The sequence below is a fragment of the Microtus oregoni genome, unplaced genomic scaffold (genome assembly GCF_018167655.1).
Source record: "Microtus oregoni isolate MIOR12 unplaced genomic scaffold, Mior012 000053F_ref0000044, whole genome shotgun sequence".
In the NCBI taxonomy this organism is placed as follows: Eukaryota; Metazoa; Chordata; class Mammalia; order Rodentia; family Cricetidae; genus Microtus; species Microtus oregoni.
Genome location: NW_024543829.1, coordinates 10,868,923 through 10,896,384, shown reverse-complemented (window position 1 = coordinate 10,896,384; position 27,462 = coordinate 10,868,923). Strand labels below are relative to the sequence as shown.

Below are 27,462 nucleotides of genomic sequence, written 5' to 3'. Positions count from 1 at the left end.
CTCCAGCCCCTCAAGCACACTTTAGTGTAGTATTAGACTTTCATTATGGTTTCCCTGACCTTTTTAACACATAAATTTTCTGTTGGCAAGGACATGGAGAACCTGGAACCGAATACATGTTTGTCTCACTCACCAAGGGAGCTTTAAACTCTACATCCAGTCATTTACTACTAATTAAATATGCACCATGTGATGTGCGACATCCTTCTGTATAGGTGTGGCTTTTATTGGTTAATGAATAAAGCTGCTTTGGCCTATGCCAGGGCAGAATATAGCCACGCTGGAAGGATAGAGAGAGAGAGTAGGTGGAGTCAAAGAGACGCCATGTAGCTGCCGAAGGAGACAGATGCTCCTGCTGGAACCTTGCTAGTAGGCCACAGCCACATGACAATACACAGATGAACAGGAATGGGTTAATTTAAGATGTAAGAGTTGGTTAATAAAAAGCCTGAGCTAATAGGCCAAACAGTGCTGTAATTAATGTAATTTCTGTGTGATTAATTATTTGACTTGCTGTGCCACCCACACAGGCTTTTCCTGTAACTACGTTGATCGTCTATAACTAAATTGATCGTCTATAACTATATTGATCATCTCTCTCCTCCAATTTTATTCTTCCTGTTTCTGAGCATGGAATTTACAAAAACTAATATAAAAGTGTTCTCAAATAAAAAGTTCAACTTCAGTGGAGATAAACCCAATTTCTAAAGTCTGCCTGTTTATCATTGGTGACATAATTCATGTTGGTGACCACATCATACAGAGCTCACTCTCACACTAGAAAGATCAAATTTAGAACTCCTCACAGAGACAACTGTGTGATGTGTAGAACAGCAGTTTGGAATTGATCTTACACACATGTGTATGAGATACAGGGGTTATGCAGTGTGATGGTAGACCACTTTGCAAATGCCCCGAAGACCAGACTGTGTAAACTTAATATTAGTCAGGCTGCTAACTTTATTGTTATATGAATTTTACTTCAGTAAAAATAAGAACAAATGTCAAGTAATGAATTACTAAACCAAAAATCATCCATAGTTGATAGCAGAGGATATTTTCAGGGTAAAGAAAAAGAAACCCCACTGGGAGTACAGAACAATATAAAGAGAGGAGACACAGCTCACTGTGCTAACCGGCGCCAAGCCTCTTAGAGTTCTCAAACTCGAGAAGAGGATTAGAGTAGAGCTCCTCCTCAGAGGTCAGTTGGAAGTCTGACAGCAGCTGGACACAGGCACCATCCCCTTAAACGTGTTACTTTCTGGGATTCTTCTAACTTAGCACAGGCAGGTCGATCATAAGCCTCTAACACATATTACTGAATCCTAAAAATTCATATTAAAAACCAATAGAGTAAAACACTTAACATTCAAAAGAACTGCACCTACTCTTTCTCAAGCCTGTCGTCCTTGGAAGGAACGGGGTGCAAGGACTCACTCCGCCCAGCCTTCTGAGACCCGGTGCTTACTCTTGACAATTTCTTAGGCGATTTAGATGGTTGCGATAAACTGATTTCTTCTCCCTAAAAGTGAAGAAATAGTGAAATGGAAATGAGCAAAATGAAAGCAGAGATAATAAAGTTCCACATTATCTCGAGCTTGTTTTCTCTCTAGATTTCAACCCTTACTCTACTGCCCACTGAACATCGCACTAAAACAAACGATCCCCCGTGCTTATGCAGGTTTTGTGGAACAGTAAACTCAGAGCAGTTCAGATGACAAGCGGAGTCAGAGACGGGCTAAGTCCTTACTTCCAGGACCATGGAGGCAGACTCCTTCCTGGGGAAGAACTTGGCAACCAGCCCTTCTTCTGGAAAAGAATAGGCTTAGGAGTTGTGTGGGAGAGCACCAGGAGGTGGTGGGGCAGGGAAGTCAAACAAAGATGCTTGCTTAGCCATAGCAAAGGGCCTAGTACTTAACAATACTGCATCTTCCCTTTCAGGGACAGTTTTTATGTTTATGGTTATTTTTCCCATTCTTAACCATTTCTAATGGCAGCAGAGGAAGAGATGGCTCAACAGTTATGAGCTGCTCTTAACTGACTGCTCTTCCATAGGGCCCATGTTCAATTCCCAGCAGCCACGTGGTGGCCCCAAACTGTCTGTAATTCCAGTCCCAAGGGATCTGAAGCTCTCTTCTGGCACCTATGGTCATGCTCACTGTACACAGGCATACATGCGAAACAAAATACCCGCACATACAAAAGAAATAAAATTTATTTTTTCAACAAAACTATAAGGTGGGCTGTGGGCCAAGGGCAGTTGTGAGCTCTCAGGCAGGCTCCAAGACAGACCCTGGAGGAAGAACAGATGGTGGGGACGGGTCCCCTAGCAAAAGGGAAGAAGAGTCAGCGATGGGAAAGAGAATGGTGCTTAGGAAATGGGCAAAGCTGCTCTTTGTTGGTGGACCTTCAGGTGAAGGCTGGGCAGGTGGTTCTCATCTGTAATCCCAGCACTCAGGAGGCTGAAGCAAGAAGGTCACAAGTTCAAGGCCAGCCTGGGCTACACAGCTAGGGCCTGTAGTTTTAGGTATTAAGCAACTGTTAATGAGAAATACTATAAGAGTCTGGGCTTATAATTAAGTATATATTATAAAAATGTGACTAAATTTATAGGAACAGAAAATAGGACAGTAGCTTTCAGGGTCTGGGGTGGAGGAGGGAGGCAGAGTAGTTCCCATGCTGTGGGATCATTTTTATTTTCTCGTTGGAGGCAGGGTTACACCTTGTAGACCTGGCTGTCCTGGAACTCACAGTGGAGATCAGTCTGGCCTCAAACTCACAGAGATCTGCTTGCCTCTGTCTCTCAAGTGCTGGGATTTAAGGTGTACATCACCATGCCTGGTGCATACGTGTGTGTGTGTGTGTGTGTGTGTGTGTGTGTGTGTGTGTGTGTGGTGTGTGCATGCTCTCTCAGGTCAGAAGATCCCCTGGAGCTGGAAAGTTATGAGCTGGGTACTGAGAACTGAACTCAGGTCCTCTGAAAGAGCAGCAAGTGCTCTTAACCACGGAGCCATCTTTCCAGCTCTCCTCATTTAAAAGTAAATTAAAAAATAGTTTAAGAGTATAAGGCATGGGAAAACCTGTTAGTAAGTTTTGGATCTCACACACACACACACACACACACACACACACACATTGAATGTATATGTGTGTGCAGCACACTTGTGTAAGTGCACACAGAGGCTAGAAGGCATCTAATCCCCTGAAACTGAAGTTACAGGTATTGATGAGCCACTTTATGTAGATGCTGGGAGCCAAACCCAGTTCTTCTGCAGGACCAAGTGCCTGACCAAGGATGGGGGACACTAACAAGCCGCAATAAAACAAGAGGAAGCAGTGTGGCTGGGTTGTGGTAAACTGGAGAAGAATGTGGGAAAGTGAGGGGCGGGGCTAGCAGGGACCTGCACAGCTGGGCACAGTTTTCATGTTTTATTCTAAGCGGAAGAGGAGGCCGCTAGAGAACTTCCGGCAGACAAGTGAGTTGATCATATCAGAAGGGTTTCTCTGCTTGCTGAGCACACAGGGCCCTCCCTCCTTCCTCCCTGTGGCCGTGTGTATGTTCCAGCAGCAACCGCTTGTGATAAATGCCATCCATGGCTGCCCTGGTCACTTTCTCGTTCCTCTAATAAACACGCTAATAAAGGCAACCCGAGGGAGGAAGGGTAATAATGTGTCTCACAGCTCCAGAGTGGTTTGCTCCATCGTGGGGAAGGCATGGTGGCGGGAACAGGAAGCTGGTTGATCACACTGTACCTACGTTCAGGAAGCAGAGAGTGAACAGGAGATGGGTCCTAGACAGTGAGGCTTCAGGACCCAGCCCCAGGGACTCACTTCCTCCAACATGGAGGTGGGGACCTCTAAAGGCTCCGCAACCTTCCCAAACAGTGCCAACTGGGGACAAAGTCTCATACATGCAAGCCTATAGGGTATAGCTTGTGTTCGAACCACAGCAGTTGACAAACCCAAGGACAGATTTTAGCTGTGCAGTTAATAAAGGGCAGCTCCCACGCTGGACACCCTACCTGGACCTCGGGGACCTGGGGAATGCAAGACTTTGGTCTTAAGGGCAGGAGGGTTGCCATCTGTGGGAAAGGGTCAACATCCTTCCTGGGTTTCTCTTGGCGAAGGCGCCAGAATTTCAGTTCCGCGCTGGCATTTTTTGTTGATAACGAATGAGTTACACAAAATCTTGGTCCCCTAATTATTGAAGAAAAAAACCTTAAGATTCATATGTTAAGATGGAACTATAATAGATCTCAGAATTAAAAGCATACAAACGATATAATTCATCATCATGATTATTAATCCTTTCTGTCACTTCCTATTTCTTTTTCTACTGATTCTCCTTAAAAGTATTTTTCTATGCCAGTGTGGCACACGCCTTTAACCCAGCACTCAGGAGGCAGAGGCAGGCGGATCTCTGTGAGTTCAAGCCCAGCCTGTTCTACAGAGTGAGTTCCAGGACAGGCTCCAAAGCTACAGAAAACCCTGTCTCAAAAAAACAAAAAAAAAAAACTATGTTTCTTCATTATACTTCATTCTCTAATAGAAAAAGGTAATATAAATTAGAAAAATCCATAATATTAAACTTATTATCTGCTTGATAAGAAAAAGAAATACATGAAAATATTAAGGAATTTAAAAATAACAAAATATGCTGTGGTGGTTTTAAAGCAGGCCTGTATTTATAATATCAAATAAAAGCTGCTCAAATTAGCACTAAAAATATATCAACATTTTGCTGGGGTTTTTGTTGTTGTTTCTGTTTGTTTGTTTTGAGACAAGGTCCTTTTTATATATCTCTGACTGTTTTGGAATTCACTCTGTAGAATGCACCTAGTCTGAGATTTTGGAATTCACTCTGCAGAATGCACCTAGTCTGGGATTTTGAAAGTCAAAGTGTACCCCCAAGGGACAAACTTCCTCCAACAAGATCACACCTCCTAATCCTAATTCTTTCAAATATTTCCACCCCTTAGTAACCAAGCCTAAGAGCCCACAGGGAGGCCATTCTTATCCAAACCACCACGTCCACTCCAGGCTTCCACGGGCTTGTAGCCACAGTGTAATGCAAAAACGCCTTACTCCAACTTCTAAAGTTCCCATGGTCTATAATATCACAGTCTCAACTGTTTTCAAGCCCAAGGTTCAAAGTCTCTTCTGAGACTCAAAGCAATCTCTTAACTGTAAAATAAAAAAGCAGACATTCCCCCAACACACTATGGCACAGGCTGTGCATCGCCATTCCAAATGGGAGCATAGCCAGGAGACACTGGACCAAAGCAAGACTGAAAACCAGCTGAGCAAACTCCAAACTCTGCATCCGTGTCTGATGTCAAAACTCTTCAGATTCCCAACTCCTTCCACCTTTGTGGACTGCGATGTATTTCTCTCTCTTGGGGGCTGGTTCTACACTCTGTCTGCAGCTTTCCTAGGCAGATACTCCAGTGCTCTGGTATCTCCAATATCTCGGGGGTTCCAAGACAATCCAGGCTTCACCTCACAGGTTCAGGGACACCCCTGACACAGACCTAGCCTCAGCGGCTTTCCTTCGCCAGAGGGGGAACTTCTACTGAAAGACCAGGATAAATCCAGACCCCCTAGCAGGAAGAGTAGAGCCAAATATCTAGGTTAGCCGGTTCAGTGACTCTGTTCCAGGAACTGGCTGACCACAAAGTTAGATTATAATCTTGAGAACAATCTTGAGAAACGGAGAGTTACCCCCTTGTGATTATCACTGGTATTTTCGGAATCTTCCAAGGACGCCCTCCCTACCCCCTTTGGGTTGTGGTTTCTTCCCTTAAATACCCCTTCTCCCAGCTACTTGGGGTCGAACTCCTCTACCCCTGCATGGGATATAAGTCTCGGCCCCAGCACGATGATTCCTGTCAATAAACCTCATGTGATTACAGCAAGGACGGTCTCTCATGAGTTCTTGGGGGGTCGTGTTATCCTGAGACTTGAGTGAGAGTCTCCCAACTCGGGGGGGGGGGGGCGGGGTCTTTCACTACAACCTCTTTTCCTGTATCCTTAACTGTAAATCCAGAACCACATGGCTGAAGCTGCCAAGTTCTGCTGCTTGCTGGGACTGGACTGTGGCCCCTGTTCTACATCTTTACCAGCTTTCTGTTGGTGGTGGTTCCCTTCATTGCTTACATTTTTTCTTGAGTTCTTTTTCACAAGCTTAGCTGGGTGGGGTCCTGCCCTGAAATCACCACTCCCTTTGTTCTATTTAGCATCCGGTTTTTTTTTTTTTAAACTTTTTATTTCCTTGAGCGTGGACTTCGCTCCATTCCACTTCCTGGTGCTCGTTTTCTCCTCTAACTGGACATCTTGTCCTTCTCTCTGTCTGGCCTGTTCCTTCTCTCGTTATAGATCAGCATCCGCACACTCCCCAGTAACCATGTGACCCAGTCTACACTGCTGCCCTGAACCCTGCTCTGCCAGGAATTAATCCAAACTCTTCGATTTAACCTCGGTAGATTTTGGGGACAAGGGCAAAAAGCAGCCAGTCTTTGTCAAAACATCACAAAAATGGTCCCTAGGTCACTTACTAATTAATATTCTTTTCCCCTGAATCCTCTTGAGTCAGGCCATCATAATTTACACTGCTCTCAGCACCACTTTCTTCCATGCTCCTGCTAGTATGTCTCCACAAGCCCTGCTTAAAGCATTCAGCTGCTTTCCTAATCCACATTCCACCAACAAGGAGCAAGGTCAGGCCCATCACAGAAACCCCCACTCCTGGTACCAACTTCTGCTGCTGTGAAGAGACACATGCCCACAGCAATTTGTACAAAAGAAAGCATTTAAAGGGAGCTTGCTTACAGTGCTGGAGGTTAGTCATTTTCATCATGACAGGGAGCATATCACAAGCATGATGCTGGAGCAGTAACTGAGAGCTACATTCTGGTCCACGGGCCAAGAGAAAAACAGACTGGCCCTGGTATATTGAAACCTCAAAGTCCACGCCCCCCCCCAGTGGCATACTTCCTCCAACAAGGCCACACCTCCTAATCCTTTATAATCTTTTCCAATAGTTCCACTCCCTGGCCACCAAGCATTTGGATCTATGAACCTATGGGGGCCATTCTTATTCAAACCCCCACACCAAGCATCTGAAAGTTAAATGCTTTTCAAAGAAAGCAAAGATAAACTGGTCACTTTAGCTTTCCATAGTTACATAACCACCACGAGACAAAATGAGTTATTTGTATCTAGCCTAAGGGAAGCAACAGAAAGTAACTTTGATCCACGTCGTTTTCCTTACCAGTACAGAAGCAGGGGTTTTATGACTTCAATCTGAATGTTTTTCAAATGTTCTTCTGTCCACCGGGACCCATTGAGCAGTTTAAACTTGGAGAGGATCTCTGTAGAAAGGTAACGCTCCCCGCTGCTCACAAGGTAGCACTTCTTCATTTTCTCAAGATGTCTGAGAGGAAACACAGTTACACACAGGTCAATACATTGTTCAACTTCTCAATAAATATACCTCTGCACCAACCGTCATTACAGAGTACTAAAGGGTTTAGAGACATAAATTATAAATTATTTCCAAGGGTGTTTGCTTTTCTCAATAAGCTGGATGGCCTTGTAGAATTGTGTGTGCACACCAAATCTCCAAAATTTGTAACTTTGTTACCTATAATGGTTTAAAAAAAAAAAAAAAAAGGCAGAGAGAAATCAGCAGGGAGGGAGTGCCGGAAATCCTTCTCCAAGAGCCACGGTGCGGCCAGAGCGGGGAAAGGAGGGGCCATAAACCAAGGACAGTCTCCTCCATAAACTGTAAAATGTAAAGAAATAGATTAGCTCTGGAACTGTGGCTTTTAGGTTACTGGATGTGGGTAATTCATTATAGAGACAACAGAAGTCCATAGTATTGGTCCTGAAAATCCCAGTGTTTCTTGTATATGACTCTGCTGAAATGTCTTACAAATATGGATCAAGGCAGGTTACAGAATCAACCATTTGCTGAGCCTGAATCAAAGCATAGGCTCTGTGACCCAAATTCTACTCTAATAACCCAGTCACTAGCGGGTCTCCACCAAGCCCTTAGGAAGAAATGCAGTCTGCGGTGCTTCAGATCAGATCAGGAGCTACAGACCTAAGGGCTGACTTAAAGCAGTGTCCCGTGAAGATGGACACTCACGGTAATCTGAAGCATGGAGCCAGTCAGACGCACAGCTTCAGGGGAGACAGACAGCTCTGTGGCATCTGACCAGAGACCACGGCATGTGTCAGCCAGGCAGCCTGATGGGACAAGAGGCTGCCTAATATGAGTGTGATCATATAGCTGATAAACTACTTTTTATATAAAATTTTTATAATATTATGACACTATAAAAAGTATAATTTTATAGCAGATCTGGAATTTATGGAAAGAAACATTATTCAAACCCAAATAACTACTATTATTGATATCAGTTTTATTTATTTATTTATTTTTTAATGTATTTAGTTATTAGCCTTACTTTTTATTTTATGTATCTTGAGTTTTTGGCTTGCGTGTGTGTATGTGCCCCCACAAATAGGCTACCTATTCAGTCCTGGTATCTTCAAACTATGAAATCAGAAAACTTGTGATATCAAAAATCTATTATAAAATAAAGATCATTGTTTTAACCCTTCCTGGTGCATAAACCACATTCTAATATTTAATGTTTGTGCTTGAATAACTCAAACAAATATTCTATAATTTGCTTTTTTTTTAAAACTATTGGCAAATAAAAATGAAAGTACCTTTGATGTCTTCCAGGATCCTTCAGAACTTTTAACCTCTCAATGTCCATCCACAGCCACCAGTATCTTTCTCCTAAAGTTCCCTTTAGAAACTTCTTAAATCTTTCAAATTCCCTTCTGTTGCCAATGTCATAGGTTCTGTGAGAAATACACCAGTCGGCCCTGCCCTCTGGCCCGATGCTCTCACTCTTTGAACTTAAACTTACTTTTTCCAATTTCTCTTCTGAGATTTCCTTTGTTGTTTCAAGTTGGGGTGAACTTACGGTCTTCTTGCTGGGCTCCACTTTATCGAATATCACCTGGGTGACGCTGTAGAAGTTGATGTAGCCGGGGCTGTCGCTAAAGGAATGGCCTGTGATGTGCTCGATGGCTTCTTTCAGAGTGAAGATGACATAGGCGTTGAGAAATTCTTCAAATGATGAGAAATGAATGGTCTTTTGTTTGTCCTGTTCATCTTTCCTTTCCAGGTATACTCTCAGAAGTGCTTGGGAAGGCGTGTCTTTCACTGATAAGGACCCTTCTTCTTCCTCTTCCATCTCAGGAATTATTCCGGTGGTTTTAGTTGGGCTCTTTATTGTCCTGGGGTGAACTCCATCATCGAAGATTAAATTCTCTGTATTAAATTATAGAAGGCTAATAGATTAGATAATGACCCAGCTCTTCCACTGCCAGGTAGGTGCTGTAGAAAATGGCAAATCGCACGGACCAGGAACTTTAGAGGGATTCTCAAGCCTTGTTGGGAGGCCATGAGGAAAAAACTGCCAGCAGGAATTAAATCTGCCTTGTGTAAATGTACTAAGTATTTATAAAAAGGGTTTAATAACTATCAGACATGTAATGCTTATCATTAAAGTGACAAAATAATGCAGGGACTTATAAAAGATTACCTTCCTCCTCCCCCCAAAAATAGGTTTAGTTCTTAATTTCCTCTTTCAGAATTCAGGGAAATATGGAGGTCTCACACGTCAGTCTGCCCTCCAGACACCACAGCTCTGGGGGTCGTCATCAGTGTGCCTGCTCTCAGTGTTCACTTTCTGTGAGCAGACTTGAAATCTCCATGGCTAGAAACATTTCATTATAACTTTGTATTGAAAATGAGTATAACAACTTCCCCCCTCCCAAGTCTGTACACCTGCAAGGGACAGCAGGGCTGGACAGAGAGCAAGTGGGGCCTTCCTGCCCAGTGCCCTTTGGCCAGCCTTTCTGTCCACTGTCCGGTGCTCTAGGGTTCCTCTTCAATATGGGGAGAAAGGCCAGGAAGCACACAGAAACCTAGATCCTTTCAATGAGGAGGGGTTGTTGTTGATTTTCAGTCAGTCAGTGCACTGAGATCTACCTTCTCCAGGTGCTACAAACACATCCCAGAGAGGTTAGAGCAAACTGCTACGGATTTCCTGAATTCTTAGGCTCATGTCTGGAATTTCCCCCTTGATCCTATCTTAATTGGTGACTCCCATTTCATGGCTGTTTCTTTCTATTTTTATGAAAAACTGGTATCACCCACAAGACTCCCCATGAAAGAACTGATCTGTTTTCCAAGGAGAGAAATAGTCTAAACTGAGAAGTAGAAGGCAAATTCAATTCCCACCCATTATTGTTTCCATTTTGTTGTTGTTGTTTGAGTCACAATCCTCTCGCCTTAGCTTCTTGAGGACTAGAATTCTAGCATTTCCAACAGTCCCGGTCAATTTGCTGTCAGCTCAGAAATATTATACCAGTGCTGTGGGACAACGGTCTTGTACCCTGTAAAGATTTGCCACTTGTATTGCTTTAATAAAATGCTGATTGGCCAGAAGTCAGGCAGGAAGTATAGGCAGGGCAACCAGAACAGGAGAATTCTGGAAAGAGGAAAGGCTCAGTCTGCAGTCATCACAGAGGAAGCAAGATAAGAACACCTCACTGATATAAGGTACCAAGCCACGTGGCTAACATAGACAAGAATAATGGGCTAATTTAAGATGTAAGAATTAGTTAATAAGAAGCCTGAGCTAATAGGCCAATCAGTTTATAATTAATGTGTGTTTCTTTGGGACTAAACAGCTACAGGACCTAGCAGGACAGCAGCCTCTGTCAACACCTATAGAAAGAGCTATAGAAATAAAGACAAGACAATCCCCGGCTGACTACACAAGGTGTGCTAGGCTCTGAGGTGGCATTCTCTACACTAGAGAGGGTGTGCCGGGCTCCGGGGTGGCATTCCTCTACACTAGAGAGGGTGTGCCGGGCTCTGGGGTAGAATTCTTTACACTAGAGAAGGTGTGCCAGGCTCCAGGGTGGCATTCTCTACACTAGCGAGGGTGTGCCAGGCTCTGGGGTGGCATTCTCTACACATTTATTATATATATTAGCCTAAGATGACAGGTGAGAAGAAACAAGAGTCCAAGTGGAATAATTCAGCACAAAGACCATGCAACTAAGAGCTAGGCTTGCTCAGGAAGGCCGGCCATGCCAGCACAATGGAGGAGGAGGCAAGAGGGATCGCTGTGATCGCAAAGCCAGCCCGAGATACAGAGCAAGTCTGCAATTAGCCCTGACTGCACAATGTGACCCTGTCTCAGCAAACAAAATCAGATGGCTGATAAATATGGGCCTTCGGTTCTAACCGCCTCCCTCCGTTGTTATCATATCCACTTCAGACTCCCTTTCAAAAGCACCAGCAAACAATAACAAAAGCCAAACCAACAAACAACAACCCAACAAAACCCACTAGGAAGTACAAGGGAGGCAGGGACTGTGTGGTGAGCTTCTCTGCCCACCTCTGAACTTCAGGATGCAGCAGACAGCGGACTCTGAAGGGCCTTGTCTTTGCTTACCAGACACAGAAGAAAGAGTTGGTGATGCAGTTTTGTGGTGGGGTACACAGCAGGGTAGTGAAAAGGTCGTTACTGTTTGCTGACATTGCTTTGCTAGTGTAAACCAATCTTGCGTTTGAGTATAGGAGGCCTAGGAAGAGAGAGGCGTTAGTTTAATATAGCTTTAATAGCATTCTGCCATACAAAACGCTGAAAAAATAATCATTATAATGCAATTTATGGGTTATAATGTATGAGGGAAATACTTTATTAAAGGAAAATTTTACTAAAAACTCAGTAGATAATTGTGGAGGCTGGAGAGATGACTCCACAGTGAGGAGCACTTGCTGTTCTTACAGAGACCCAAATTCAGTTCCTAGAACATGGAGTGGCTCACAACAACCTGCAACTCCGGCTCCATGCCAAGCATGCAGGCAGACAACATGCAGATGTACAGGAATAAAAAAACTTAGAGAATGGGAAAAGAATAAATTTCAATTCACTCTTTCATATTAGGTAACGACGGGCAAAACCTGTGCCTACTGCCTATACAGCCCACTGTCCTGACACCCACATCACCCCTCCGTCCTGACGTCCACTTCACCCCTCCATCCTGATGCCTACCGCACCCCTCCGTCCTGATGGCCACTTCACCCCTCCGTCCTGACGCCCACCTCACCCCGCTTTCCTGACGCCCACCTCACCCCTCTCTGTCCTGACGCCCACCTCACCCCTTTCCTGATGCCCACCTCACCCCTCTTTCCTGACGTCCACCTCACCCCTCTTTCCTGACGCCCACCTCACCCCTCTCTGTCCTGACGCCCACCTCACCCCTCTCTTTCCTGACGCCCACCTCACCCCTCTTTCCTGACGCCCACCTCACCCCTCTCTGTCCTGACGTCCACCTCACCCCTCTGTCCTGACGCCCACCTCACCCCTCTCTGTCCTGACGCCCACCTCACCCCTCTGTCCTGACGTCCACCTCACCCCTCTTTCCTGACGCCCACCTCACCCCTCTTTCCTGATGCCCACCTCATCCCTCTCTGTCCTGGCGCCCACCTCACCCCTCTTTCCTGACGCCCACCTCACCCCTCTCTGTCCTGACGCCCACCTCACCCCTCTTTCCTGACGCCCACCTCACTCCTCCGTCCTGACGTCCACCTCACCCCTCCGTCCTGACACCCACCTCATCCCTCTCTGTCCTGGCGCCCACCTCACCCCTCTTTCCTGACGCCCACCTCACCACTCCGTCCTGACGCCCACCTCACCCCTCCGTCCTGACGCCCACCTCATCCCTCTCTGTCCTGGCGCCCACCTCACCCCTCTTTCCTGACGCCCACCTCACCCCTCTTTCCTGATGCCCACCTCACCACTCCATCCTGACGTCCACCTCACCCCTCTGTCCTGACGCCCACCTCACCCCTCTCTGTCCTGACGTCCACCTCACCCCTCTGTCCTGACGTCCACCGCACCCCTCTCTGTCCTGACACCCACAACACAAATGATTGCCAATTTTTGACAAAGAATAAAGGGCATATGAGCCACCTGCTTCAGATATCATATAGATTTGGGTATAGTGGGTATATTGCAAGAGGAAAGACCTGGTAATTGGAGAAAAAATAAAATACAAATTATCCCTATATTTGGACAATCTAGATATGCGGACAATCTAAAAGGACAATTGATTCTAGGTTGTATCTAACCATTCACAACGACTCTATGCTTAAGCAATAACAGAAGGGAAATCTGTCTGATAAAATAGTAATGCATTTTCACAACTAAGTGTCATCTAAACAAGGCTTAACATCCTTACCGAATTGCTATAATAAATTCAGAATATAATGCACATGCCCTTACTTCCTAGGCGATAAGGAGCACGCATCTCAGTCTCAATTGCTGCTTCGCATGTGTGAGGAAAGTCCATTTGATTTTCATTTCTGCATATCAAACAAGTCGGCATAAACCCATAAGAAACCTCACTCTGCTTGGGGCGGGGGCTTTAAATCAGTTTCTCTTGATTTGAAACAAAAGGTTTCATTGGTGCTGAGTCGTGAAAACCCTCATCTTACCTGGCCAAGAGAAACATAGAACTTTTTCATAATCATGAGGTTGTCCTCTTCGTCGGTAGGTGGAGGTGGAGTGGGCGGTTTTCTCAGGATCCAGGGGGAGAAGCTTGTACCCACTATGAAGTTTATGCCTGAATTGCTCCATGTTGCTTGCGAGATCAGTTTGGCTAACCTGTGTTGCAGAAGTCACAAACTAACGAAGCTTTACTCACAGAAGTGCTCCCTTTTCATTCGTATTTTATTTAAAACTAGTATTCTAAACAAAGTTAAAATTTTAGTAAAGTTTTACAGTTTAGAGGGGAATCCTCAGCCCCACACAGATGTTCTGTGTTTTTAAAAACATTTTTAAAGATCCATGTATCTTTACACTTGCCTGCCTGTGTGACCATGGAGTTCATGTGAGGGCATCCAGTTCCCTGGACCTGGAGTCAGGGATGCTTGTGAACCACCATGTGGGTGCTGGGAACCAAGCCCAAGGCCTCTGCAAGAACAAGTCTTAGCTCCTAAGACTACTCTCTAGTCCCCCACATTCTGTTGTCAAGGTCACGCTAACATTCCCTTTGTATTTCTATAAACACCACTGTGAGTGACAGATAAGTTTAAAAATATGATCAAAGACATACAACTGTGAAATTTCTTTAGAAAAGCTCTGTGATTTTTGCCAATGTTTTTTTATCACTCCTATTTTAGAAATAGCAGATAGGATTCAAATGCCAACTGATATCATAAAAAATAACTTTATATGAAGCAAACAGGCATTTAGAAAAACACAGGCTGATGGCAGCATGATACCTGTATTCAAAGTAGCAATCACTTTCCAGAAATGCTGGAAGTCTCTTCCTTTTAATCCACTTAATACCTTGTTCACGGTTGAGGCACTATTAAGAGAAAATGAAGAAAAAGTCATCTTCAGGTTGCCATTGCTACAGTTTGTAGAGTGCTTGCCTAGAATGCATGAAGACCTGGTTTTAATCCCAGCACAGACGTGAGCATGGTAGTGCAAGCCTGTAGTCACAGGCGTGAGTGTGGTGGTGCAAGCCTGTAGTCACAGGCGTGAGCCTGGTGGTGCAAGCCTGTAGTCATAGGCGTGAGCCTGGTGGTGCAAGCCTGTAGTCACAGGTGTGAGCGTGGTAGTACATTGATATAGTTACAGGCATGAACATGGTGGTGCACTGCTGTAGTCACAGGTGTGAGCGTGGTGGTGCACGCCTGTAGTCCACCACAGGCGGGTCAGAAGTCCATGGCTATGATGTTTCTTCTTTACTTTGGGTCTCAATTAGCCTTTCTCTTTCTTGTTTCCCATGGTAGAAGATAGATCACTGCCAGCAATGCTTGGTATTTCTATTTTCTATTACGTATTTCCCATTACTTAACTACATAAATTTCATTCTAATGCTAATTTAGCTACATCCCAAATTGCGATGGTTTACTTTAGTTTCTTGTTTTCTTTGAGACTTACTTTTTGACTTTTGGGTTATTTAGAAGTATATTGCTTAATTATTTGAGTATTTGGAGATTTTTCCATATTCTTTTGTTACCGACTTATGATTTAATTCTGAGTTGATCAATAATAAATTTCACATATTTTTATTATTATAGTTTTACTTTAATGTCAGAATAACATCAATTTTGATAACCACTCTAAGTGTAATCTGAATGAACATGAACTTGGGTTTTGTAGGGTGAGGTGTCTACAGGCACCAACAGGTTGAGTCTACAGGCACCAACAGGTTGAGTCTACAGGCATCAACAGGTTGAGTCTACAGGCACCAACAGGTTGAGTCTACAGACACCAACAGGTTGAGTCTACAGGCACCAACAGGTTGAGTCTACAGGCACCAACAGGTTGAGTCTATAAACATCAACAGGTTGAGTCTATAAACATCAACAGGTTGAGTCTACAGGCACCAACAGGTTGAGTCTACAGGCACCAACAGGTTGAGTCTACAGGCGCCAACAGGTTGAGTCTACAGGCATTAACAGGTTGAGTCTACAGGCGCCAACATGTTGAGTCTACAGGCATCAACAGGTTGAGTCTATAAGCATCAACAGGTTGACTTCATTGCAAGTGAGACAGAGAAATGCCATGTCCTTAGGATCCACCGTTTCTATGGTTACTAAAAGCAATGTTTTAATCTCAGTCTTTCTCTACGGTTTTTTTGACTATTTCCTCTTTATGTCTGATTATGTATTCCAGTGTTCTATAGTTAGGCACACACACATTAAAGCTGGTCGTGCTTTCTATGAGCTAACATTTTATCACTGTCTAATAGCCTTCTTTACCCTATGCAGGAGTCCGTGTTCTGAAGTCTACTTTGATGCTAATATAATCACCCTAGCTCTCTTTTAATTAGTAATTATATGGCATATACCTTCTTCTAATATATTTATTTTATACTTAAGGTTGGTTTCTTTTAGATAACAAATAATTGAGTCTTCTTTTTCTAGTCCCGTCTGACTCTCTTAATTAGGATGGTTAAGCTACATAGATTTAGTATAATTAGTAATGTGTTACTAATTATTGTTGTTACTAAATATTTGCATACCCAGTTAGAAAATTTTTAGCTAATAATTTATATAATTCAATTTTTCTGATCCACCTTCAAAACAATGCTTTAATGTAATTCTTATTAGCATTTACTATGATAGAAGTTAAAAGAGAAATATATCTAAATTTAATAGCCAGAGAATTGGAGTAGAACTGTCTGAAGTTATGAGCAATTGTATTTTTCAGCCTACTTCTCCGTAGTTCTAAAATAGCATTTTTAAATAATCCTTGGTCACTGATCCACACAGCACACCTGAGGAGGCGTGGCTGATGGTGGAAACCAAGTTCCTCATGTCACTTTTTCATGGGAGCACAGTTCATGGGTTTATCCAGATATAGGTTTTCTGACCTAAAGCAAACAGGACAGAAACTGGCAGCTAAATACAGAATTTGAAGCCAGGAAGGTCAGAGTCACAGGGTGATGTGGGATTCCCCTCTGTATGCTGTGAATATATTTTATGACCATTTGATTAATAAAAAAAAAAAGTTGCTTTGGGCCTATGGCAGGGTAGAAAGAGAGTAGGCAGAGTCAGAGAGATGCTATGTAGCCGCCACAGGAGACAGACGTTGGATGGAACCTTTCCAGTAGGTCACAACCATGTGGCCATACACAGATGAATAGAAATGGGTTAATTTAAGATGTAAGAGTTAGCTAGGAATATGCCTAAGCTATTGACGAAGCATGTTGTAATTAATACAGTTTCTGTGTGACTATTTTGGGTCTGGGTGGCTGGGAATGAACAAGCAGCCTCCACCTACAACAGTGTGTATCCTGGTGCTTTAAAGCCATCTCAGCTCCAACTGTGAATAGAATTGGTTCAAAAAAAAAAAAAAACCAGAGGAAATAAGCTTCCTTTATACACACATTTCCTAGAAGGAAACTAAACTATAAAAATATGCATATTTACTATATAAATGTACTTGACATTTTATATAGTCAAGGCAAATCACTTGATCATTCTTATATTGGTTGATAAAAATCAACAAAACTGCTAAATGGTCCATTTTATGTGAACAGATGACATTCCATGTAAGCACAACACATGAATAAATCTGATTGTATTTGAGAAACTTTGTGTCAATTCACCAAGTGCTTCATTTTTTTTTTTATTTTCTGTCTATGACTGTTTTGCCTGTATGTATGTGTGTGTGCCATGTGCGCGCCTGGGGCCATAGGGGCCACAAGAGGGCGCTGGGTTCCCTGGAACTGGAGCTAAAGACAGTGTGGGTGTGGGGAATCAGGGCTGGGTCCTCTGGCAGAGCAGCAAGTGCCGCTAACTGCTGAGCCATCTCTCTGGCTGACCAAATGCTTCCTTGATCTTAGAAGACAGACTCAAGCATGCTGGCTTACCATGATGGTGTAGTTGATGTTAATGGTCTCATCTTCACGGGGGATACTCTTTTGAAAAGGTTTAGCATCACTTTTTCCTTTCCTTATAACATCATAGATGGGATTTCGAGGTTGCTGATTTTGCAGAATTCTTTTCAGTTGCTTTTCCAGAAGCTGTGGTGCATTGTTGATCACCTCAAAAACTCCGTAGTCCACATTGAATCTAATCGCCTCTGAGAAGGTCTGTAATACAAAGTACGAAAATGTTTAAAATTTAAAATATAGAAACTCATTCTCTAGAGGGACCTGATGTCATATCTTCATCTTCTCAATCATTATCTCCCTTCCCTTTTAGAATCTTGGAAACCCCTTTACCAGGGCAGAGGATCCACTGAAGGCTTTCTTACCGGAAATATACGCCATGGAAACAGTGCCAGGGTGTGCTGTTTGTGTGATCTTATCTCTGTGATGCTAGAGAACTAGAGAAAGTGACACACCTGGCTTCTTGGGAGCAGTTACCCTCACAGGAGGAGGTGGGTTACCAGGTGAGAATGAAGGAAGGAAAAAGAAAAGGAAAAAGAGGCATGAGCGCATATTAACTGCAAGCTGTTCTTCACTGAAGACCCTATCAGCACGTTCTTCATGGAGCCCGACTTTCTGAGCTCCTCGCAGCAGCGCGGAAGGTTTCCAACTTTAATTTAAAGATGGGGAGTTAATACGCAACTACCAGAAGTCTTGAGTTTGAATGCTAGCTTGTCAGCAAACAGCTCTCTGACTTTGGATAAACCGTTAAAGATTTTTAGGTCCTTTTTTTTTTCCAGAAGAATTGATGGTACATTGATTATATCGTCTCTAATTTTGTCCTTTAAATCTGGGATCGGGTTCCTTTTCCAGGGAACCATCTTGAATTGACCACTCACTTATGTAATTTACAGATGCTTAGGAAAGTGGTAGACGGCTCTAAGGTCCCCTGTAGAGCTGCTGTACAGACTACAGCTGTAGCTGTAAGTGCCCTGTAGAGCTTCTGTATAGACTACAGATATAATGTAATAATGAGTTGCAGGGTATCTTTGTAAGCTTTAAGCTAAAAATATTTATGTCACAAGGTATCACATCTCAAGAGTCCAGAATGTTGCTCATTCTAAGGTATTTAATGACTGGAAACAGACCTAAGACACAGCCAGTATGCATTCTAAACTGATTTAGAACCCAACTCCAGCACGCCAAGTTTAACTCAGTCAGCATAATCAATCCGGAAATTACCTGTAAGGTTCCTTTAATAACCACATTTTATTCGTGATCTATTGCATCTGCCTTCTGAATATAGGTCAAACAGACACCATGGGCCTAATAAAAATACCCCCCTTGATGTGGTATTCCTGGACAAGTCTGTAATGCCAGAGACAAGATTTATCTGCTTTAGGGAAGGAAATGGAATAAATGCAGCAGGGACGGACTCACACTTGTGGGGTCAGGGAGATGAAGTCCTTAACAAGACGGGCCATCCTGTTTTCTATTTCCACCTTGAAATATAGCCGCCAGATGAACACAAAGATAGGAAAAATTGAAAATAAAGGATGCAAATTAGTTAGCTCAATAGAGAAAGAAAAATTCCTACTAATCAAATAAAAATGCTCAAACAACCATGACGCTCTGAGCCTGTGTGTAACTAATGCTCAGTACGACTAAAAAGATGTAACCAGCAGACACAACCGACAAGAACTACTCCCTGCTGAGGACCTACCCTGTCTGTGATGAACACCTCAATGCTCGGTCACCAGGTACGTCAGCCCCTGGACAGCTGTTTACGGGCCGTTAAGGGCTGGTCCATGGAGTCACAGCTATGAAGGGAAAGCTGAGTCATGCAAACAAGCCCTGCGGGTTCCAAAGATGGCAGGCACAGGTAACCCTGTGATGTCAGGAGAGCTTCAAGGGCAACAGTGTGGTTTCTAGATTCTTATTTTCTCTGGTCTTACTAATAAAGGTGCAAATGCACAAAGAGACCCACATCTAGAGAAGAATTGTCTTGAAATAACCTTAGGTAGACTAGGATAGGACAGGACAGGACAGAAGAGGACAGGACAGAAGAGGACAGGACAGAAGAGGACAGGACAGGACAGGACAGAAGAGGACAGGACAGGACAGAAGAGGACAGGACAGGACAGAAGAGGACAGGACAGGACAGAAGAGGACAGGACAGGACAGAAGAGGACAGGACAGGACAGAAGAGGACAGGACAGGACAGAAGAGGACAGGACAGGACAGAAGAGGACAGGACAGGACAGAAGAGGACAGGACAGGACAGAAGAGGACAGGACAGGACAGAAGAGGACAGGACAGGACAGAAGAGGACAGGACAGGACAGAAGAGGACAGGACAGGACAGAAGAGGACAGGACAGGACAGAAGAGGACAGGACAGGACAGAAGAGGACAGGACAGGACAGAAGAGGACAGGACAGGACAGAAGAGGACAGGACAGGACAGAAGAGGACAGGACAGGACAGAAGAGGACAGGACAGGACAGAAGAGGACAGGACAGGACAGAAGAGGACAGGACAGGACAGAAGAGGACAGGACAGGACAGAACAGAATAGAACAGAACAGAACAGTGTAAGGGTCAAAAGAGAAAGACTAATGAAAAAAAAGCAGAAGGACCAGATAAGGGAGGGTTTTGCATCTCACTTTCAGAACAATGTTCTGGGAACTAGGAGGATGGCAACAGGGTAACTGGGAGCAGGGTAGATCATCTCAGTTCCTCAGTAGCAGGCTGGAGGGGGTGTGTCTCCTTGCTAGACTATGATGTGGGACCAGCCTAAGAACAGCCGTCACTATACTCTGGGGAGACAAGGTGTCACTGCCATCAAAAGCATGTTTGGTGTGGTGGCTATCGGCCTCTGTATAAAGCAAACCCGAAGCTAAGAAAGGTTAAAAAGGTCTCTGTGGTATAACAGCAAGTTCCCCAGTGTGCCTGCCACAGAACTCAGCAGCGATGACTAAAAGGCGGGGGGGGGGGGGGGGGGATCTCAGTCAGGGCTCGTGGTGAATGGCGCAGCTCACTCAGAAGCATCCTAACTTCCCGAGGTGCACAACTTACAAAACTGAAGATCAGTTTTTCCAGACTCCCTGTTCTGATAGTTTGAAGAATGGCTTAGGCCATGCTGCTTATAGGCACTTACGAAACCAGCTGGATTCTGAACCGAGTTAAAAGGTAAAAGAGGTGCATCCATTATAGGCCTCAGTTTGAGGCCACCATGGCCTACAGAACTAGTTTCAGGACAGCCAGGACTGCACAGAGAAACCCAGTGTCAAAAATCAAAAATAAATAAAATAAAATGAGAGGAAATGATCAAAAAGTAGTAGAGGGCAAGGAGTAGCTGTGCGCATCTGTAGAAACCGAGCAAGGGAGACTGAGGCAAGGGGAGCCAGAGTCCAAGGCCAGCCTGGTCTATGTACTGAATGGCAGGTCAGCCAGTCTAAAAAAATACAGGACAAGGTTACTCAAGGCTTAACCATTTCTGCCAAAGGTAATGTTTTCCTGCTGAAAAACTATGTGCTCAATTAGATCTCAGAGGTCCTTAGTAGCACTATGATTCCAAAATGATAAAATATTGAATAACAAATTCAAATACTTCCCCATTAGTTTGTTTCAGTAATATCAAAAATTGTAAATGTCCAAGTGTCAATTATGAGCCTAAGCCTAGAGATGAGAGGAGAACAAAGCTTTGCTTCTTCCTTTGAAGGAACAAGTACATAAAAATGCGTTGTTTTCCTATGATAAAGTCAGCAAAACATGTACTTACATAAAATCCGTGTAAATGCAAATGCCAGTGGGGAAATACGCCCCCACACAGGAGCTAGGATGTCATGTCTGGCCTAGTTAGCATGTTTGAGAATAGACTTGGCTAAACTAGAAACAATATAGGAAAAACAGGCAGAATGATTAAACTCAAGAAACACTGGAGAAACTACTTTGCCTTCCTGAGCTAAAAGGGGGTGGAGGTTTTAACTAGAAAATCTAAAGGTGCCTTCCATGTTCAATACTCTATTCGCTTATGATTATCTATCTAGGAGAAATGAGTCCGTATCTCTCTTAGTTAGGATTATCATTGGTCTAATGAAACACCATGGACCAAAGCAAGTTGGGGAGGAAAGAATTTATTTGGTTTATACTTCCACATCACTGTTCGCCATCTAAGAAAGTCTGGACAGGAACTCACACAGGGCAGGACCCTGGAGGCAGGAGCTGGTGCAGAGGCCATGGAGGGATGCTCCTCATGGCTTGCTCAGCCGGCTTTCTTATAGAACCCAGGACCACCAGCTCAGGGATGGCACCACCCACAATGGCTTGTACCCTCCCTCGTCAATCACTAATTAAGAAAATGCCCTATGGTTGGATCTTCTGGAGGCATTTTCTCAACTGAGGCTTCCCCTTTTCAGATAACAGTGGCCAAGTCCACTGTTCCTCTAGCGGGTCATTCATTTACACGGTACCGACTCTTCGGTGAGTGGCAGCATATGCTGGATGGCATATTACTATACCGAGGAGGCATGCACCACCAAGCCCAACTGAAATGGGGCTCAGAGTACCTATAACCTAGGAGAAAAGATATGTGAAGACACATAGACACAGGACCGAAGTCAAACCATAACAAGGCTAACCCTGCAGAGGGGCCCTTGACCACGTTAATGGTCAGTGCTGTCGTCAGCACTGTTTCAGTTGGACATGAGTCACTGTCTCCAAGGCTACTGACCAGGTGAAGCTGTGTTTAATGCTCCTGTTGCACACAACACTCAAGTGCAACGATGGAATTGCCTTTACATGGTGAGGCAAGAAGGATGAGATATGTTAGGGAACGGCAGATTCTCACTTTTTACCTCAAACCTTTCTAGGAGACACATTCATGGAATGGTACAAGACACAGAAAATCACCTTCTATCTTGAAACCACCTTTGCTCTGTGTACAAGCATGATGGTCGCAATCCGTATAATAGCAGGTATGTTTCAGCGTCACAGTAACACATAAAGAGCACAAGAGAAGCATCGTGTTGCACTCAGAGATTCACTAGCTGTCTTCAGGGAGTTAGGGAAGAGGTGTACAAAGTGGGATGCTCAAGTTGGGTCTTAAAGAATGAACTGGCAGTCATCAGAGAGACAAAAAAGAGAAAGACTTCATCAGAAGGCAGAGCCAGTGCGCCAAGATACAGGGGCACAAAGGGACAGGCCAGCCAGGGCAGACCGCAAACAGTGAGGAGTGTAGGACATAAACCTGGAAGGAAAGGAGAGTCCAGTCCATCAAGGACCTGCCATTTCACGCTGCACTTCACAGTGCTCCACAGTGCATGGTGGTACTGCAGTTGCTTGACCAGCTGCATGAGCATCTCTTAGAACCTTTGAGAAACGCCGGTTCTCAGGCCCCTCCGTAGAGCCTGGACCTCTCAGCTCTGTGAAGTCCTTCAGCAGTTCCAAAGTTCCTCAAGTCTAAGAACTTTGCTTTAGATGGACAGAGCCTGCTGGAGAGCTTTCAGGTGAAGGGGGACAGGATCGGGGCTCTGACAAACTCAGAGGCCACACGTGCCTGCTCCTGTCTGCCGACTCTCCGGTGCAATCACGTATGTGGTAGCGCTGCCCATCTGTGTTCTACACATGAAAGGAAGAGCCCCAAGCCTTCAGTACAACCCAAATTTGACAAGTCTTCTTTTTTTCCCATTTCTAGACTTATCTACAAAACTGCTAAAGTGAATTCAGAAATAACAATAAAAGACAAGGAGAGTGGGGGACACGGAAATGAAGGGCACAGAAAGTATTTTCGGCCAGAAGCCGACTAGACTGATTTTGACAACACAAGGCTTTCAGTCCTACCCCAGAAAAGCCTTCAGCTTGTGCCTGCGACCCAGACGAGCTGCTACAGACTCTTCTGCCCCTTTTCTGCCTCAGTTTTCTCATTTTGAGAGTGTCATTTTCTAAACGCTCTAAAATGGATTGACCTGGAGGTGCTGAGAGCTAGCTTTGTGGTGCTAGCCGTCCATGTGTGAGAAATATTTTCACAGAAAAAGCAAGTGCATGGAAATGTTTTTTTTTTTTTTACCACAATAAATTGCTGGTTCCACATTTCTCTGGAAGAAGGGAGGAGGAGAAAAAAACCTGTGAAAAATTAGTGATGTGCTTACATTGCCAGCCCAGTGCCACTGACACTCGCTGGTGCCAAATTATTTAGCTGAACAGTATTTAAATTAAAAACTAATGACTGGGTTAATTTAATACATGTCCATCTCTGTTCCAACTCTGTCTCTAGTGATGGAGCTCCAAAGCTGTGTTTCAAACAGGAATCCTCGGCAGCGGATAAAAACCATCTGACTACCAATAACAACTTCTCCCAATCTAACTTCTATTAGCGTTTTAGATGCTGAACTATAAATTGTTTACCAGACATTGGACGGTGAGATAGAAGGGTTAATATGCCACACAAATTGAATGGTATATCCTTAGCTAACAAACTGAGTTGCAGTAAGTAATCAACAAAATGAACCGCAGTATGTAACCTGACTGTTTTATGTTGGAGCTAAGGGTTTATCGCAGCGCCCGTTGGTATAACCCTGAACTCAACAGTCACCTGGAATCCCATCAACATTGCCTTTACAAACCAATCTCTGAGCGTTTAAATGTTGGCAAGGGAAGACCCAAGCCCTCCATCTCTTCTCAGCCCACTCATCTCTCAGATTTATATTCTTTCTCCAGCCCCTCACCCACCAATCCTCCCAGCATATAACTCTTTCATAAAGCTGCAAGGAATTATAATAGTTTACAGATTAAAAAAAAGTGTGGAGAATGGGGCCAAAAAAAGTTATGGTAAAATTCCAAAAGTGCATAGCTAAGCGTGGTCTGGCAAACATATGACATACCTATCCTTGCAAGGAGGGTATAGAGCGGGCCACCCCTTCAGCTTCTGCAAACCATAAATGTCACAAGCATCTGAAACCACCCACGGAGGACCAACCTACATCTCTGTGGGCTCATCCACTCCATCCCACAACAGTCACTGAGCATAAGACACACAAAACCAAACCAAAGGAAAAATGTTTTCACACTATAGCACAGAAGACAACCTAATGAGCAAACACTTGTCCATAAAGAGCTGACAGGAACAAAAAAAAAATCCTCCCAGACGCCAAATGAAAACAATATCTGAAAGTGAACTTGGCTGGAGAACAGACAGAGCGAAGTTATGAAAGCTGAGATCTGGAAAGTGCCACAATCCTTTACAACAGAGGCAACTGTCCTGGACTTCCCCCATCAAAAGCAGCATGGGGCAGGCTACCAGCCATGGGTTCTGGATCTCACGCTGGGTCCCCAGAGTGGGATGGAGTAATGGGAGGAAGGGGAGAAGCCAAAGTCTGACTCGTAGGCCCGTTCTTGCCTTGGGTTTGTCCCTTCAAAGGTGGGGTGTCATCTCAGAGGGGCTGGAAGTCTGGCTTGACCTAAGGCCCATGTGAAAATGTGACAGCCATGTTCTCAGGCTTAGACTGTGGCTGTGTTAATGTGGTAAGGACGTGAGAGAGGAAGGGAAGTGAGAGGACAGATTAGAAGGATTCTCTGTTCTAGAGACTTTACATGGAAGATGGAGAAATGAAAAAGGAATGATCCTTAAGGAGATCGGGGAGAAGCAGGAGAGGCCTGGTTTGCTCAGCAAATAAGCAGGGAATGAGGAATCGACGTTTTTCATTTGAGTAACTCCAGTCTCCCACCATCGTCGGCAGACAGATGATATATTAGTAGGTTAGATAGATAGATAGATAGATAGATAGATAGATAGATAGATAGATGGGTGACAGATAGATAGATAGATAGATAGATAGATAGATAGATAGATAGATGACAGATAGATAGATAGATAGATAGATGATAGATAGATAGATTAGAGAGAGAGAGAGAGAGAGAGAGAGAGAGAGAGAGAGAAGAGAGAGGACAAACACTTTTTCTATACAATAAGAGCATGGGATAAGATCCATCCCACATTCATCAGTATTATTTATGATTTTCTAATCTTTGTCATAGAAATCGTCTTAAGGGAAAATTTAACGGATAAAACTCTCTCTCTCCTCCCTTCACCCCCTCGTCCTCTTCCAACAGAGCCCTCTCATTTCCCAGCCCCACCTGAATACCACCACATACATGATTGCCACCTCCCAGGCCAGCCATCCTGTTGTTTGTAGACTAGATTCTCATAAATGGGGCGCTGCCCTGCGTCTGGGTTCACAGAGCGTGAGCCCATTTCCCTTGATTAGCTCTCTGATGTTTGAAAGAGCGGCCCCAGTCCACCCTTGCCGCCCCGCCAGGTCAAACACTCACATGTCTCTCAACCCTTTCTCGTCTGACATGGTTTTCTGCGTGCTCATGGGCTGAGTCTCTCTGAGACTGGCTTGGCAAAGCAACTCTTAACATATGGGACCAAGATCGCAACACAATATTCCAAGTGTGGTCTAACAATTCAGCCTTTTCCAAAGAAACACCCGGGTGCCTTCTACTCTCCAGACTAATATTTTTCTTGATCTGAACTCCACTTCAGTTAATGTACCCTCAAACACATTAGTGTTGTTTGTTTTACTTCATTTATGTATCAGAATAAGCATGAGGTCTCGGCCTGTTATCCAAATGACCTGTTTACTTTCTGTCCCTAGTTCTGTGGTAGGACACCGAAAACTTTCTGTGCCATGTGGCCTTGGGTGGACCCTGTTGTTCACTAGCTGAGTGAACTTAGACTGGAAAAATATTGGTCCCTCTTATAATTTCTTATCCAGATCTCTAATGAAAATAATTTTTAAAAGGCAAAACCAATGACAGATCTGTGTGGCATGGGAGAGCACTCCAGGCTGGTCCACCAAGTCAGATGAAGGGATTGCCTCTTTCAGGAATGGAAGGTGAGTCCATGGGGTTAAAGAAAAAATAAACTCTAGTATGTCACTTACATCACTCCATAGCAATCTGTAAGATGTACTGGTTTTGTTGTTTAGAGAAATAAATAAAAAGGTTAAATAAGTGGTATTTCTGAAAGCACAAGGGTCATGAATGGAGGGGAGAGAATCACCCACAGCTCCTTCATACTTCTTCACACCCTTCACACCCCTTCACACTCCTTCAAGCCCCTTCACACCCCTTCACACTCCTTCATATCCCTACACACCCCTTCATACTCCTTCAAACCCTTCATACCCCTTCACACCCCTTCACACTCCTTCAAACCCTTCATACCCCTTCACACTCCTTCATATCCCTACACACCCCTTCATACTCCTTCACACCCTTCACACCCCTTCACACCCCTGCACACTCCTTCACACCCCTTCAACAAAATTGACTTGTGTGTGTGCAGAGGGGTGAAAGGCGCAGCTCCTCAGGGAGCTTCCTCACAGATGCCACACTGAGCAAAGGCCCGAAAGAAAACACACAAACTGGCAACGTCTATTTTGACTGAGTTGCAGGAATGTGGCTGAATTTTCCCACAAATTTTCTTTTTCCTTTTTTTTTTAAAACAGGGTCTGAAACTATGTAGCCCAGGCTGGCCTCAAACTTAGGGCAATCCTCCTGCCTCACCCTTCCAAGAAGCTGAAAGGTAATCATGTTTGGCTTTGATTTTCTGTTACTGTTCGGTTGGCTTCTACAAACTTGATAGATTTTCTGAACGTGGCAGGGAACTCATTCACTTCATGGGTCAAAGCACCAAGGCAGTCTCCAAGACATAAATGCCGAGAAACTGAAATTTAAGATTTATAGCTATTTCTTGTGTTGACTGGTTGGTTTTGAATTGGGGTGTGTGAGGTGTTGGGAAGGGACTCAGGGTTGGGAGCCTGCTAGGCGAGGTCTCTACTATTGAGCTGTATCTTAACTTCCACCCCACCCCTCCTCCCGTGTCCCAGGCCGGCCCTGAACTCACTCTGTACCTCTATGTCTGCTAGGCAAGCGTGACTTTTTCATATTTTACAAAATGTGC

At 44.2% G+C, this 27,462-nt stretch overlaps 1 protein-coding gene across 1 annotated transcript in view; it reads right to left on the bottom strand.

The window, feature by feature from the left end:
• Positions 1–27,462, bottom strand: part of Rgs22 (regulator of G protein signaling 22) — a 95,517-nt gene that overhangs the window by 51,821 nt on the left and 16,234 nt on the right. The window contains exons 4-11 of the mRNA XM_041637479.1: positions 17,497–17,718; positions 14,390–14,475; positions 13,601–13,769; positions 11,553–11,682; positions 8,740–9,352; positions 7,271–7,432; positions 4,023–4,197; positions 1,389–1,522 (exon numbers count right to left, since the gene is read on the bottom strand). Coding sequence (XP_041493413.1) covers positions 1,389–1,522; positions 4,023–4,197; positions 7,271–7,432; positions 8,740–9,352; positions 11,553–11,682; positions 13,601–13,769; positions 14,390–14,475; positions 17,497–17,718 — 1,691 coding nt within the window. The remainder of the gene's footprint in view (positions 1–1,388; positions 1,523–4,022; positions 4,198–7,270; positions 7,433–8,739; positions 9,353–11,552; positions 11,683–13,600; positions 13,770–14,389; positions 14,476–17,496; positions 17,719–27,462) is intronic.